Here is a 17455-nt window from a genome sequence, read left to right as displayed (position 1 = left end):
AAAATATAAAGGAAATTAAAAAGCTGTAGTAAGTCATAAGTCATAAATGCCCCTGGTGACACAGTGGGTAAACCTGCTGAGCTGTTGAACTTGCTGATCAAAAGGTCACATGTTCAAATCCGGGGAGCAGCATGAGCTCCCACTGTTAGCCCCAGCTTCTGCCAACCTAGCAGTTTGAAAACATGCAAATGTGAGTAGATCAGTAGGTACCACTCCAGCGGGAATGGAACGGTGCTCCATACAGTCATGCTGGCCACATGACCTTAGAGGTGTCTATGGACAACACTGGCTCTTTGGCTTAGAAATGGAGATGAGCCCCAACCTATATAAGGACACTACTAGACTTAATGTCAGGGGAAAACCTTTACTTAAATGCATAATACATATCAACTGTGTGTGTGTGTGAAATATGCTAAAAGTATTAAGGTGTCGTTGTGTTTTAATACTTAATGGTCAATATTTTAATGTATTTTTATAATCTTGTTGGTTTACTTAATATTAATTGTACTGTGATTATTTGTTGGCATCTAATGATTGCCAGTTGTAAGTTGCCCTGAGTCCCCCTTCAGGGTTTGAGAAGGACGGGATATAATTGTTCAAAATATATAAATAAATAAGTTTTGTGGCCTAGAGTTATTTATGGGTTTTCCACTTTCGCGGGGGTCCCGCATCTCAACTACCATGAAAGTGGAGGACTGACTGTACTTCTATCCAACTGTTTTGGGGAGTTCGGGAAACTGATTGCAAAGGTTATTGCTCCTTCCTTGATAGCAGTGTTCAAAGTGGTATCATACACACCATGTGGCTATAGACTGGTACATAAAGCTCAAGTGGACATACAGAGGGTCACAATTCTCCTTAACAGAAGCCCAGATTGGTACTGCTGTGAGATCAAGTATAGTATTTACCAGATTCCTTTTGTGCAAACTGGCAGACAGATGCAAACATTTTGGCAATAGGCTGGCTATATTGTACAAGCTTATTATCTGCATTTCTTAGCCTTATCTCAACAGGAGATAGGATGGTATCCTTCATTTATTAGATGGATGACCAGAAGTCACAATGTGTCTCCTTATCCCACCCTCTGCCTTGGAATAATGTCTAGAAGTGAACAAAATGTGAATTGAAGGGCCATTTTGTGGCCCACAGGACTGTTTTGTGGCCACCCCCATTTCAATTTTTGGATTATTTCTCAAAAATGCTCCTAAATCGATCTTTAGGCATTTTGAGAGAATGTCCATGTTCCATGATCCAGAGATTAGCAGCCAGGTTACTAACCGGAGCGTCGTTCAGGGAGAGAACCACTCCCATGTTGCGGCAGCTCCACTGGCTGCCAGTCTGTTTCCGAGCTAAATACAAAGTGCTGGTTCTTACCTTTAAAGCCCTACATGGCTTAGGTCCAGACTGTTTGACAAACCACATCTCCCTCTATAGACCAACTCGGACACTGCAGTCATCAAAAGAGGTCCTCCTCTCAGTTCCACCTTCGTCCCACGCACGACTGGTGGGAACGAGAAAAAGGGCCTACTCCGTGGTTGCCCCCCCCCCCAGAACTCCCTTCCTAAGGAATTAAAGATGGCCCCCTCCTTCCCTGCTTTCAAAAAACAGCTTAAGACATACCTTTGCTCACTGCCTTATGAGGAGGAGGAATAGTAGTTGGTAATACTACCATTATACCTCTGATTAATAGTTGCCATCCGTATCCGTGCCCTGCTCACCCCACCAGTTCAGTAGATATCTTGAGCAATAATTAATCGAATCGCCCCAAAGAAAAGGGAAATAATTGTTTCCATTAGATGTTTGATTTTTGTCTTATGTCTGTTATTAGCAGGCTGTGCTTTTTATTTAATTTAGTTTGTTAAGTTATAATTCGTATTTATATGTTGGGTTGTATAAATTTGTTAGTATGGATGTATTGTTGTTGTATTCGGGCATTGAATGTTTGCCTTTTATGTTTGGAATCCTCCCCGAGTCCCTCTGGGGAGATAGAGCGGAATATAAATAAAGTATTATTATTATTATTATTTTGAGCATCTGCAGAAAAAAAATAAAAGTAAAAATTTGAAAAACATTTGAAAACAAATTTCTGCTTCGAAATGCCAGCAAGTCCCCTCTAGTGGCCCAGGATACCTCAAAAACATGCCTCCATGTCCTACAGAAGATGTTTGGGGGCATTTTTCTTTGTTGCATAAACTGGTGCAGCCCTCCAAAGTTTCCTGGGAGGCTGATGGGGGCCCCTAGTCCTCCTCCGTTACCCAGACTATTGTAGAATGTGGACAGAGACACAGGATCATAGAGTTGGACAGGCACTGAGTCCAACCCTTGGGGTGGTGGAACTTTGAAGATGCCACTCAAGACCTCTTTCCAGTTTGATGTATAGTAATTGATTATGATCCATAGCATAATTTCCCAACCAATTATGGATTCAGCTGACAGTGATCTAATCTAGTCCACATTTAAACAGTTTGCTAGTCAAAATATAAAGGGAAATCTTATTAAATTCTTTGCTGAAATACAATTAAATGACGTCCACAGCATTGAACCATCTACAGAATCTAGTGATCTGACCAAAAAGAAAAGATATAAGATTAGTTTGGCAGGATTTGCACTTGATAAACCTGTGTTAGCTCCTACTATCACAACAATGTCATTAAAATATTTGCAGACAAATACCTGCAATAGACATTCTAATATTTTCCATGGTATTGATGTCTGCAGAGTGACTGGCCTATACTTTACAGCAGCGGTTCCCAACCTTTGGGCCTCCAGGTATTTTGGACCTCAACTCCCATAAATCCCAGCCAGCTTACTAGATACTGTGGTAGCTGAAGTCCAAAACATCTGGAGGCCCAAAGGCTGGGAACCATTGCTTTACAGGATCTTCTTTTTTGACCTGTTTGAAGAGAGGGGCATTTGTTGTCCTCCAGTTCTTTGGCATCTCACCTGTTCTCATTTCTGAAAAACTATGGCAAGTGGTTAACAGCAAGTTCCTTCAGTACTTTAGGAAGCAGTTTGACCCTGCAGGTTTGAACTCGTTTAGGTTAGCTAGTTGATTCCTGACTAATTCCCTGTCAGTCTTGATTTGCAATTCAAATCTCTTGCCAAGATCTCTGCTGTTGCATGGAAACAGGTGGCTGTCTTTTTTGTGGGGGGAAAAAACCTGAAGCAGAATAGGTATTAAATAGCCCTGACTTTACATTGTGACCAGTTAGCATCTTGCCATATTTATTTAATAGTGGCCCTCTAATACCTTGGTCTTTCTCTTACTTCACGTGTATTTATTTATCCTATTTATTGCTCTTTGTTTGCCTAGCCAGGCTCTGCTCCTTTCAATCTTAGCTTTCCTTATAATATTCCTGCAAGCTGTACTAATCTGTGATATTTGTCTTTCATTCCATTCTATATACATACTCCTTTTTTTGTTCATTTCCTCTTTGAGTTAGCATCTTTTAAAAGCATTGTCCTTGGTTTGATGACTTGTAGTGAATGGCTCCCAAAATGTTGTATTTATTTATTTATTTGTATCCAAATGCTCTCAACCGGCCCACTCTGATCACTGCTGCAAGGCCATTAAATGCTAATCAAAGTTGTCAATAATAATAATAATAATAATAAGCAAAAGTCCACTTTACTTGGATCTGCACGCATAATTCAAAAATACATCACACAGTCCTAGACGCTTGGGAAGTGTTCGACTTGTGATTTTGTGATATGAAATCCAGCATATAGATCTCGTTTGCTGTGACATACTGTGCTTTTGTGTCAATAATAATAATAATAATAATAATAACTCAATAACATACGCCTCAAACACACAAGAATTCTTTCTCCCATCCTGTACATTCCACAGATAGATAAACCTCACTTGCCTAGTTTCCAGCAGACCTCACAACCTCTGAGGATGCCTGCCATAGATGTGGGTGAAATGTCAGAAGAGTATTTATTTATTTATGTTATTTTTACCCCGCTCATTTCAGCCCGAAGGCGACTCAGGGTGGCGAACAAGTTGGCACAAGTCGATGCCATATAAAAATACATCCATCAATAAAAACAGAGAAAAACATCACAGTATATTTAAAAGCATAAAAATAGTGAACAATAAAAATTTTAAAAAACTATGTCTTCATGTTTAATCCTCATCCGTTCCGTCGTCTTAGCCGTTCCGGGGTCATTTTCCAATTCAAGTTTGTCTGATTATGACGCAAATGCTTCTGGAATATGGCCATACAACCCAGTGATGAAAGCCTTCAACAACACAGTTCATACATTGTAATATATCAGTCATATAAGTCATATCATGAGGTCTCTGCTATGCCGATAAAGGACCTCATCACACTAGCATGGTTCCACTTTAGATCCAGTTTCTGCCTCCTGCAGATTTCTGGAGCTTGTAGTTTAGAGGGGGGTCTTTAAACTGCTCAGCCAGACAAGTCCTGGGCCTCACTAAACTATAAATCCCATAATTCAGCAGGAGGCAGAAACCAGATTTAAAGCTGATCCATACTCTAGTGATGAGGCTGAAAGTCATGTATACATTCCTATTCTAAGACTTCAAGTTCATCTTATTTATTTCCAAAACTCTGTGCTTTGATGTAAAGATATTTGAAGCTTTGTTTGTTCTCAGCTATTAATTTGCTGTCTGTTTTTTTGTAGATCCCATGCCTTCCCTCAGCTTCTCCTCTAGAATTTATATCGTGTTTATATTGTCTTTAGATTGATATATAGACAACTATATCTAACAAATCAAAACCCACTGTTTTTATGATCTCTACCTTAAATTATAAAGGCGCTGGCTGGTTTAAACTGATCAAACCATTAAGCAAAAGAAGTTAAGTTTTGGATTGATACTGGAGAACAAAAGAAAACATCAGATATATCCAAGCTGCCTTACAGATACTTTAGAGAGCAATATTGAGCTACATAGTAGGTATCACATCCCTACATTGGTTCTCTACAGCTATGGGGTTGTAGCTTCAGAGAGATGGAAATGGTATACAGTCCTCAATTTCTCTGAAGGGTACTTTATAAGTACGTTATATTTATTCTACTCTTTCTGTACCTGGTGTTTCTGAAGCACCATATTTCCACAGAAGAAAAGGAGACTACTCTGCTGTTTGCCTACAGGACCAAAAAGATCGTGCCATAGAACTTGTGGGTTGGATTGTCATATTGAGAAGGTCAGTAGGCAAAAGCACAGAAAGAAAATAGGGGAAAATTCAGCCTTTGGTGCAAATGCAAAGTCCTGCTACTTTATTTAGCACAATACCTAGCACAATACCATTGTCTATAAAGAAATTAGTGTATTACCGGGTGGAAGCTTTTATCAGCAGTTATCTTTGATCAAATAGTTGATAACTGACCAGTCTAAACCATTCCAGGGCTGTTGTTAGTCCCAGAGATGGCCCTAAGTGAGGTATAATAGGCGTTATGATAGTCTTATTGGAAATACAGATTAACCATCAAGCACTTGCCCCCATATTTTCTTGTGAAGAGGCCAGTTGTCTTAGTGTTCCTGGCACATATTGGTTAGTGTGCATTGCATAATTGACAGATTAAAATGTAAAGTGTACAGTGATAAATAAGTCTTATATCACCATCCAAATGATGCCAAAAATCACCTGTTTTTAATCATTTTCCATCTAATTTGATCAAATGCCAGCAAGTCCAAGTGGATATATTATTGTCACATTTATATATTTCAAAAATGAGTCACTACCTCTTCTAGATTAGATGAAGATGTCGCAAACCTGCACTGAAGGAAAATTGATTTTTTAAATTGAACTTCCAGCCATTCTTTAGCTTTGTTGTTGATGTGTGCCTTCAAGTTGACTCCAACTTATAGCAATCTATGCTAGAGATTTTTTGGACAAGATTTAATCACAGGAGGTGTGCAATTACCTTCCTCTTTTGCGTTACTCCTATTATAACATTTCTCCCCATATTAACTTTTTCTTCTGTTTCTAAATCATTGGCATTGCAATAACTAAAAATTCAATCATGCATTTAGAACAGTGGTTTCCAGCCTGTCGTCAATGGACCACCAGTGGTCCACAAGAATGAAAATATGTTCCGCGGCCTCACTATTACTTCACCTTGAAACTACACGGCAACAAGAGCGAAACCCTCTTATAGTGCCAAGACAACAGGGATGTTGGGAGGAGAGAGGTTGACTACCCACAAAAGATTATTATTACCACATCAGCTCTAGAGCATTGAATATGGTTTTCTGTGGGCAAGCAGATGGCAACTACTGGATGTTCTGTATCAGATACTAGAGCTGATGTGGTCTATCCAATGCAGTTTTCTGAATTAGCATCTCAAATAACCAAAGCGAATTTAAAGTTGACCAAAAACTGATTTGTAATCCTTTTGGTACCCACGTTGGAGAATGGTCCTCCTTGGTCAAGTGGTCAATGATCAAAAAAGTTGGAAACCACTGATTCCGAAATACTGTACTTTAGACATATCAAGAAAATAGAAAGACAAAACTATTAATGTAAATACAGCAAATTCAGAAGGGTCTTGGTCAGGGCCGTAGCCAGAAAAAAAATTCAGAGGGGGTTGAAATTTTTTTGGGGGGGTTTGAAATTTCGGGGGGGGGGGGGTTGAAACCTGTCTCCTAGCCCACGCTGAAGCAAAGAGCACAGCAGGGGGCAGAGCAGCCTTCAGTAGCCTACAGCTCCACCCCTGTCAACCACCTCCGCCAAGTCTGGCCTCCTTAATGAGAGCATTCAACACCCCCCCCCCCCAACTTGGTTCCTTCACTACATCAGCTATTGCTGCAAGTAATGGCAGTGTGAATAAATTGTCAACGTTTGCTTGAGATGGTGCTTGCAGTTCTGGAGGGACTCTTAATTTTTTTGCGTCTCATAGACTTAGCATGGGGATTTGGTTAACCAGTTAAAATTCATGAGTAAACCAGGGTTTTTTTTTAACCTTAAACATTTCAGGCCTGGTCTTGGTCTTGGTGTCTACAGGCCTGGTCTTGGTGTCTACTGGGGTTTGGTTCTGGGACCCCTGTGGATACCAAAATCTATGGATACTCAAGTCCCATTATATACAATAGTGTGGTGAAATTGTGTCCTTTATATAAAATGGCAAAGACCTCTATGAGTGCCAGAGTGGTGGGCATATCACAGGGCATGCAGAGCAAAATCAAGGTTTCCAATGAGGAATCTCCCTCCAACCTCCAAATATTTTTTAGTCATGTTTGGTTGAATCCATAGACCAGAACTCGTGGATACAGAGGGCTGACTGTATAAGAGTTCTGATGGAAATGATTTAGAGTATCTCAGCTTCTGCCACCTGAGAACTGAAGGAAACATCATTCTTATTGTGGGACCATGCCCGCATCCACCACAGCTATACTCCTGACCATGGCTATTTTTTTCCATTTTTTTATTTATACTCATTTTCTTTTAGAGGCTGCTTTCATTTCACTGAGGTGTAGCTGAAGCCTCTTGTGGAACTATCTATCGATTTCTAATTAACTCTTATAAAATCAACTACAGATTTTGTTGGCAGAGTGACTTGCTTTTCTCTTTATGTGTAAGAAAGTGAGAACTCCAGTTTAAAAATAAACAGCGTTTCACACTTCAGTAGGTGTAGCTTGGTATCCTTTCACTCCACTAATTTTTGTTCACATATAAACAGTCCAAGCTTGTGATTGAGGATAAAAAATATGATGGGCTTATACCCTTATGGAATCAAGTTCTCATTATAAGCGGTTGTGGAACCTGCTCATTTCCAACTGACCATCAAGATAGTCCTTGACTGATCCAAGGGGCAGAAAAGAAAGAAAAGAAATTAATGCAGAAGGGAAATCCATTTCCCCTTCAGACCAACACTTACTTAAGAGTTTTCCAGCATTTCAGCAAGGTGGTACCTCTCTTCTTGGAGAATATTTTTTCTCTTCTTATTTAAAAACTGGTTTCTTTGATATCAGTTTCCTAATTATCTAAATAACCTTTCTTTTCCCAGTTTCAAGTAAAGGTCAGAAAATGTGCTCTTTTGGCTGGCAACTCCCAGGGCCGGACTTTAGCACAGCAGGTTAACCGCCAACTGCAGTAAATCTTGCCAATCGAAAGGTTGACAGTTTGAAGCCCAGGTCAGGGTGAGCTTATGGCCTTTAGCCTAGCTTCTGCCTACCTAGTAGTTCAAAAGCAAATTTGAGTAAATAAATAGGTACTGCTTAAAGTGGGGAGGTATTTAAGGCACCCATAAGGAAATGCCAGAAAAATGTCGGTCAATGCGATCCAGGAGGAGGTTTATGAACAAAGCTCTTCAGCAGGGAAAGTGGAGCGAGAGCACCCCCTGGTGGCTGGAATCAAGCACAGCCTCCAAGATGCTGAAGATGGGAAATCCTATATATACCTCTATCTATGTACAGTTGTCTGTCTTATCAGTGTATAACAGCAGTGAATGTTTGCATGTATGTGTTCTGCAATCCACCTTGATTCCCCTTCGGGGTGAGAAGGTCGGAATATAAATACTGTAAACAAAATAAATAATAAAACCCTCTGGCTCACCTCATCTCTTAGAACTCATTCCCAAGAGAAGTGAAACCTTAAGACTACTTGCAACAATTGTACATTTTAGTTGGGCTTCTAAAAAATTGAATCTTTTCCAAGACGACCTGAAAAAAAGATAGATTAACCCAAATCTTTTGTGGGAAGACATTATAATTTTAAGGGGTCCCAACATTCAGACAAGATCTCCTTCTGCAGGAGTCCAATCTAGATATAAATAGAAATGTTTTACACAAAACATTTTGCTTCAGTGTTAAAAGTGTGCATATGTTCATGCCGATCATTCTGTCATAGCATGACTGACAAGACTGGGTGCTATCATGAATGCACATGGTGTACTTGTGGATTTTGTGGATCCTTCTCAGAATTAAGATGCGATGTGTCACATTTAATTCTTAATGTTTTTATTAAGTTTATGCCGCTGACAGAAGACCCCAAAATTGATTGCTTCAGCTTGCCATGGATGATTTTTTCCTCCCTTTATTTCACATGTTCATTTTCTTATACAATGAATTGAATGTTATATTTTAGTTACTCTCTAGAAGTAACAGTGCAATCTGAGTTGTTTTCAGTGTTTTGCATTAATAGGTCTATGATCATACAATAAATTGCCTTGATTCGTTCTAATATTTGGAGGGTTGTTGTCTTAGAAAAACTACAAAGGAAGTTATGCTTTCAACTCCTTCAAGTGTCTGTGATGCACTTTTTGCTGAAGTGAAAGGACCCTTCCTTTCCAACAGACGAATAAATAAAAATAATAACAAGGTAGGACATAAAGTTCATTATTATTAATTTATTAAAATATCTGTATCTCACCATTCATTATGAAAACTTGGGCCCTTTCTACACAGCTGAATAAAATCCCATATTTTCAGTTTTGAACTGGAATATATGGCAGTGTGGACCCAGATAACCCAGTTCAAAGCAGATATTGCGGGACTTCTGCCTAGATATTCTGGGTTATATGGTTGTGTGGAAGCTACAATTAAAACTCCAAGTCTAAAAACAGAGACTTTAATCCTGCTGAGGATTTATATATTCATAAGCCTCACAGTTATGGTGCTGCGCAGTGAATCCTGCCCCTGCTTAACAGGAAGCAACCAGTACAATTGACAAGGGTCTGTTCCCCTGCTGATTGGAAAGCAGCTCACTGGCATTTACACACACCAAGAGCAATCTTTGGTGTAACAGGTAAAAGCAGATCCTTGCAGCAATTCTTCCTTGCACTAGAGATTGCTAGTGCGAGGGGTATGAGATCATAAGCCAGCTGCTTCCTAAATGAGAAGTGAACAAACCCCTTTGAATCACAAATGCTCCTTTTCAATAAATGTGGTTTGGAGAGACTGCCACGATTCCTACATAGCCCCTAAACCAGGAGTGCCAAACTCATTTCCACCGAGGGCCACACCAGCCTTATGGTTGCCTTCAAAGGGCTGGCTGTAACCATAAGTCTGTGTAAATGTAGCTATGTTGCCCTGGCACTGAAAGCTTCGTGGGCTACATAAAATGACATGGTGGGCTGGATTTGCATTTAACACTTGTGCCCTAAAATATGGGCTATGGAGGTATTGTGAATATGTAACAATCACAAGTGTATAACTGTAGAGTATGCAATCATCCCCCCCCCCCCCCCCATGAACCGGCATGGGCCCGAAGATCAGCCGGGAAGGCCATCTTCTCGGTCTCGCCACCGTCACAAGTGTGGTTGGTGGGAACGAGAGAGAGGGCTTTCTCAGTGGTGCCCCACCCAGCTTTGGAACACCCTCCCAGGGAGATTAGACAGACCTCCACACTGTCCTCCTTACATAGGTCTTCAATCAAGCCTTTGAGAATATTTAGGCCCTAGTTGTCCTACGTAGTAGTGGAACATCCTGCACTTTATCCCATGCCCTCTCTCCATGACTGCAGCTGGCACTTGTTTTACTCCAATATTTACAGCCTGGCCATGGTGCCAATAATTTATCACCGTGGTTAGAGGATTGCAGAGGATTCAGACTGAATCTGAATTAATGTTTTTATATGTTCATGTGTTTTATTTTATTATATTTTATATTGTGTTCACTTTTATGTTTGTTTTTAGATACTTTGGGCTGTCTGTAAGCCGCCCTGAGTCCCTTTGGGGAAATGGTGGTGGGATGTAAGAAAAAAGTTGTTACTATTTTACTGACACAAAAACACAGTATGTCACAGCAAACAAGAGATATATGCTAGATTTTGTATCACAAAAATCACAAGTCAAACACTTCCCAAGTGTTTAGGACTGTGTGATGTTTATTAATAATAATAATAATAATAATAATAATAATAATAATAACTTCTCAACATAATTATGACCCTTTTACTATTCTGTTAATTTTTTTAAAAAATTAAATACTATTCTCTTGTCCTGTTTCTCCTTCCCCAATCTCCTTTTGCCAGCTTACCCACACTTGTGCACCTCAAAGGACAGGGGTAGGCAACTTTGAAAGGTTAGGGAGGATCCCTCACAGCACTTCTCACTGCCCCCCCTCCCCAGACCCATTGCTGGAGCCAAAACAGGTCCTTGCCATAGATGCCCATCTATTCTATATCCTCTACATATAATCAATGCCACCATCCACTTTTACACAGTTTTAGAAACAGATTACATGTGACAGGGACTTCTGTTAATACAAAAAAAAAAAAAGAACCTTTAATGGATGTGCAAAACTGCCCATATTTTTATTGCATTGTTCAGTTTTTACCAATCTATTATAAATATCAAGTCTTCGTTTTTTTTATTCATTTCTTCCAGTTCACCTGGAAAATAATGTGAAACATTCAGGCTAGGCATTGTGTTTCTCCAGAACATTTTCTTTCCTGCTTTGATCCAGTCCCACTGGTTTTTTGAATTTGCTTTGTATCCAGACACGATGTATCGTCATTTTTTTCTTCCTGTTTACTTGCAATCGTCGATCAAATAGATTCTGTACTTCATTCAAGCCAGCTGAGGTGAAAATGTGGTGGACTTCATCTGTATTATTACAAAATAAAAGTAGAGAGTATACCGATTAAATAAAGACAGATCTATCTGGAAAGCATAACTTGTTGTGTGATCCCAGAAAACCCAGAAAACATTTAGCCATCTATCTTGTCTCCCCAACAACTGATTTGTGTTGTCAGCTTTTCCACAAAACCTTCCAAGGAAGGGCAACCAAAACAGACAAGGGTTTGGAAACCAAGCGCCACGGGAACAGTTGAGGGAACTGGATAGGTTTTTTTGTCATGTCAGAAGTGACTTGAGAAATTGCAAGTCGGTTCTGGTGTGAGAGACTTGGCCGTCTGCAAGGACATTGCCCAGGGGACCCCCGGATGATTTAATATTTTATCATCCTTGTGGGAGGCTTCTTTCATGTCCCCGCATGAGGAGCTGGAGCTGATAGAGGGAGCTCATCTGGGCTCTCCCTCGATTCAAACCTGCGACCTGTTGGTCTTCAGTCCTGCCAGCACAGGGATTTAACCCACTGCGCCACCGGGGGCTCCAGCCTGAGGGATGATATGATACCTGTCTTCAAATATCTGAAAGGCTCTCATAAGGAAGCATCCCAATTCCAGTGCTCAATTACACTATCAAATCCATATAGTATAGTGTGGATTTGGTGAACACTTCCATATGTAGATGGACTGTAACTCTCATCAGGCCTATTCAGCATAGTTAATGATGAGAGATGATGAGAACTGTAGTCCTATCACATCCTAACGCTAACCCTAACCCTACCACATCTGCAGGATGGGCCAACACTAATCTGTCACATAACCTCCCTTCAGAGCAGTGGTTCTCAACCTGTGGGTTCCCAGATGTTTTGGCCTTCAACTCTCAGAAACCCTAACAGCTGGTAAACTGGTTGGGATTTCTGGGAGTTGTAGGCCAAAACATCTGGTGATTCGCAGGTTGAGAACCACTGTAGTAGACCCACTGAATCACCAGTTGAGGGATGAGTCAACATATAGATAAATCCACTTGACTCACTGGTTCTACTCTAGTCAGGATTAATCATAGGATTTCAATCAGTAAACTGGTAAACTGGCAGGGATTTCTGGGAGTTGTAGACTCACAGGTTGAGAACCACTGCTTTACAATATTCTTAGGCATGAAAAACAAGGTAGCAATTTATTACATTAATAAATAATGCAACCTCTTAAAAGTTCCCAATAGTTCTAAAATCCATAATGCAAGAAGACTAGCTTCCCATATCTGCCTTCTTACCATATGACTGTTACTTAAATAACAAATCCACATCCCATCCAGAAAAGGAGACATTATCTCTTGCAATTCTGACAGTCTGGTAGCAAAAAGTACCCCCAGAAGGGGGAAAGTTTTCACAGCACCACATGAATTGCAATTCAGAACCTCATGCCTAGTAGTGTACAAAATCCATTAGTCACACCAATGTGGAAAGCATTCTTCCAGACACCCAATCCCACCCTCCCAAACCTTCCACAGCTTTCAAAGTTAGCATCATATAAAGAGGAAACACATTTGGATTTGGTCACATCTCATAATGCAAAAGAAAAGTCTTTTGTGGGATTGATTTAAAAGAACAATCTGCCCAATTCAGAGCTCTCCCCAAGCAATAGGCATAGCGGAGGAAGATCTACCACAGGATCTCAAAGAAACAGACAGTCTGCAAGAGGGTCAGAAACCTCACCCTTGGCATTCATGTGTCAATCCTCGGGTAGGATGGTGGACACAACTATAAGACACAGAGGATGGAATTCATCTCCTAGAATACCTCAACTAGCATTGTTACTACTGGAACAAATTGGTGTTGTTGGGTGCATTCAAATTATTTTTGACTTATGGCTTCTTGTCAGCTTTGTTCAAAGGGGATTTGCCCATGTCTTCCTTTGAGGCTGAGAGCATGTGACTTGTCCAAAGTCTTGCAGTGGGTCCATGGCCATGAAAGGATTAGAATTCTGGTTTCCCAGAATCCTAATCCAACAATAAAACGACTACGCCATGCTTGTTCTTGAAATATATCTATATCTGGGTTTCTCTCAACATTAGTCATATAATACAAGATGCATGGGGAATTTGTGGCCCTTCACCACTACTTATTATTATTATTATTATTATTATTATTATTATTATTACTATACAACACTGGCGAAATTATACTGTTTAGCCGGTATTGCACCACCTGACATCTCTTGGGAAGTCTATAATGAAAGGACCAAGGCATTGACATCTCCAGCTCATCCTCTGTTGGGATACAGCCAGCAACCCAACATCATAAATCAAAAAATAGCTTCCTAAGATCTACACAGATACTCGCAAGAACACCTCAGCAAGTAAGAGTCCAAAAGTGGCAGGCTAAAAATCGGAACCTTGGTCAGTGGCTGACACTAGAGGAGAAACTCCCTCCTGGGCACATAGAAAACTTGGCAACTTGGAAGGCACTGAACAAACTGCGCTCTGGCACCATGCGATGCAGAGCCAACCTTAAGAAATGGGGCTACAAAATTGAGTCCACAACATGCAAGTGTGGAGAAGAGCAAACCACATACCACTTACTACAATGCAGCCTGAGCCCTGCCACATGCACAATGGAGGACCTCCTTACAGCGACACTAGAGACGCTCAAAGTGGTCAGCTTCTGGTCAAAAGAAATTTAGTATGATGCCAAGTTTGTAACTTAGTTTGTGGCTTTTCTATACATTATAACTGTATTCTCAATTGACTTCTGATATGTGGAGAAAAATCCCTGTTGCAGAATGTACTGTGTGTATAGATTTATGTTAATTGAGGTTTAATGGATACTGCTAGGGTTAACCAGTTACAGGACAAGGGGTAGCTGAGAACTGAAATTTGTGTTTGAGAGATGCACATATTGTATAGAGCTGTTCTTGAGTTTTATTTACTAGATGGTGGTTGTCTGGCCAATTCCCCACTATCTGGATGGTTAGAGAGAATCCAAACTGGATAAGACAGGCTGGGGGGAATGGCCGACATTGTCTGGAAGATGACTGGTGGAGAATCTCTGGCCAGTGATCATAGCCACACGCAAGAGAAGACAATCCAAGTTTGATGAGTGAAGACTGGTGAAGAAGACTTATGACCTCATTACATGGGCTAAAATTTGGCGACATACACGGGTTCCTCTTCAGTTTTGCCATGGAGCCCGCTGGCTCTTATCTCACAATGTACAGAGCTTTGTGGCAAAATTGAAGTGGAACACAGTGGCAACATGGGAGGATTCCTGTGTTGCATAGAGGATTCCTATGATGCATAGAGGGGGTAGCTGGGCGTCTGACACTTCCACTGTGGTATGTAAGGTAAGGGGGAAGTCAGGCAACACGGGGCATGAGGCAACCGTTTCCCCCGTCCCTTGCCCGGCATTGCTGGATTTGCCACGATCCGTGGTGATTCCGACAGCAAATGTGATGAGGTCCTAGGAAGGAGAAGAGCCCAGGAAGAATATGAATTAGGACTAAGGCAGTGAGTGGTCAGCACCGGAATCAGAACAGAAATCACTGAGAAGGCTGAGAAGTCTCTGCATCACAGGGACAGGAAATCTGGCAGTAATCTTCAAAAGAGCTAAGAGCCTAAAAGTGAGAGAGAACCTGGGATTAAAGCATTGAAAGCCAGGCCTGAATGACCGTCTCTGCAGACAGCCAACTCTCTCAAACCAGAAGCCAGGCCTGAGTGCAAAAAGGTCAGCTGTAGAGTACCAGTATCGTAATATCCAAAGCCAAGCAAGTACAGACTGCTATTGTGAAGTGCAGTATAAAACAGGCCTGCACAACCAAGTGTTTTGAACTTTAGTTCCCAGAATTCCTAACCATTGGACAGGCTGGCTTTTGGGAGTTGGAGTCTCAAGCTTCAGTCTATGTAACCAAACTACTTAGCAGTTAATCAAGCAGCAGTTGGCCCTCCATATCTATAGTTTTAACTTTTATGGGTCAATCGTATTTGTGGATATGGTCTCTCTAGGAATCTCTAGGCCCTCCAGTACAGCTTTATAGTCAACTTTCTCCTGTCCCCCAGCAGTAGTTGACTATGAAGTCACTTGGAGCACCTAGATATTCCCAGAGAAGCATTTTCTCAATATATGAAAACTTTGCATTTTTCTTTTTCTTTATTTGCAGGGGGTCCTCTGCCTCTAACCCTAGCAAATGTGGAGGACTGACTGTACAATAAAAGCATATAGAAACAATGGTTACAATTTGTTAACACTGTAATATTTGTCTTAAAGTAAGACAATACATTTTGCTTCTTAAAGTATATCAATTTTCTCCTTTGCCTTGGGTACATGTACCTAAGGCAAGGTTTTCAGGTAGATATGGTGGTACAATAGTGGAAAAGTGGTCCGCCAATTGGGGAAAGGCCTGTGTGTAAAATCCATGCCATTTTGGTGCACTGTAAGAGTGGTCCACCACAAGTACCAATTCTCATTAGCGAAAGCCAGGACAATAGATGGTGAGTAAAGACAGGAGCTGCTGGGCAGTAAAGAAAAGAGATACACAGGTTGTAACAGTGGGGTGTTACTGTTAATTTTCTCTTGGTTTTTGGACTCATACTTTGGTTGTTGTGAAGTAGGAAGTTGTTTCTCCCAAACAGTTTACATTTATTCAGGTTGAAGTGATTATGCAAATCGAGATTATGCAAGAAGGCACTAATGGCCAAGAATAAAAACTGTGAGTTTTCTTAGCAGCAGATTTATTTTCAGTGTATTTTGTTTGCTTGTCTTTTAAAAGGATACTTATATCAAGTGTTGTTTTAAAAGTACTGCAACCTACCCCTAGTCCTTAAAGAGAGGGCACGTTACAAGCATACTCCCACCACACATAGAATGGTAGATACATATCCGTTTTGATGAACACATGAAAAGAACTCTCTACTTGGGAACTTGATTTATGTAAACATCTCCGGACTGCTGGGAAACAGAATGTGACACGTCCATATTTCAAAAGTAGATTTGAATACTGAACATGAGTGAGAGATTGATTGGCATCACAGAATCTGTGTGACACAACTGTTATTATATGCTGCCAAGTTGGCTTCAACATTCGGCACCCATATCAACAGAAGCCTCCAAGAGACCCTTTCATTAACAGCTCTGCTCAAGTTTTAATAAGGTTACTTCCTAGGACTCGAATTTCCAGAATATAGTCAGCATAGTGATGCTGGCAGCACAGGGTTTTTTTTTTTGAAGTCATTGTCAAAAATGTCACTTTCCCAAACTAGATTTCTATTCTCTGCCCACATGTTTCCATGTGTTGTCAAGTTGGTACTGATTTATGACAACCAAAGGAGAGGCCACAGAGAGACCCTGTTACCAATAGCCCTGCTCAGAATTTCCTCCCAGGAACCATGTTGTCCATCTAGCAAACTCAGAACCATGGTTTTCTTGGCTGAGTTAATCCACCTGCAATGTGATCGTCTTCTTTTCCAACCACCTATCACTTTATCAAACATTACCTAATTTACCAATGAGTCTTGCTATTTCATGATGCGTTCAATGTATGATAACCTCATTTCAGTCACAGGGGTAATAAAATGCCATCTATCCCTGCTCCTGGATCGTTGATTCACAATTGCTGGTTTCTTGTTTACTATTTTCCAAGAAGGATTACATCAGGAGATCCAATTATTATATCTTAATTGTGAGATGTAATCAGTAGAGTAGGGGTCTCCAAACAAAGGCCTGAAGGCCAGATGCAGCCCTCCAAGATCATTTACCTAACCCCTGCCCTAAACTTTAGATTTAGGGTCATCCTATGTCTGAAACAACTTGAAGGCACACAACAACAATCCCAATTAACTTGGCTATCTTAAAAGTCAGGCCACACTTCCCACTGCAATACTGGTAAGTTCACACTGATTAAAATTGTTCTTCATTTTAAATATTGCATTTTTCTTTCATTTTTTCATCCCATGCCCTTGTTCCTTAGCTACAACTTGCACT

At 40.6% G+C, this 17455-nt stretch overlaps 1 protein-coding gene across 3 annotated transcripts in view; it reads right to left on the bottom strand.

Moving 5' to 3' along the window:
* Positions 1-11209: 11209 nt before the first annotated feature.
* The window catches only part of METTL8 (methyltransferase 8, tRNA N3-cytidine), a 46395-nt gene continuing 40149 nt past the window's right edge, over positions 11210-17455 (bottom strand). For 2 of the 3 annotated variants that reach the window (XM_060778932.2, XM_060778940.2), the window contains one exon: positions 11210-11520. In XM_060778932.2, coding sequence (XP_060634915.2) covers positions 11333-11520 — 188 coding nt within the window. In that variant the 3' untranslated portion in view covers positions 11210-11332. The remainder of the gene's footprint in view (positions 11521-17455) is intronic. The other variant, XM_067471582.1, reaches the window with a different exon arrangement.

This window comes from Anolis sagrei, chromosome 1, assembly GCF_037176765.1.
Source record: "Anolis sagrei isolate rAnoSag1 chromosome 1, rAnoSag1.mat, whole genome shotgun sequence".
Taxonomy (NCBI): Eukaryota; Metazoa; Chordata; class Lepidosauria; order Squamata; family Dactyloidae; genus Anolis; species Anolis sagrei.
This window is presented reverse-complemented; position numbering and strand designations above follow the sequence as displayed.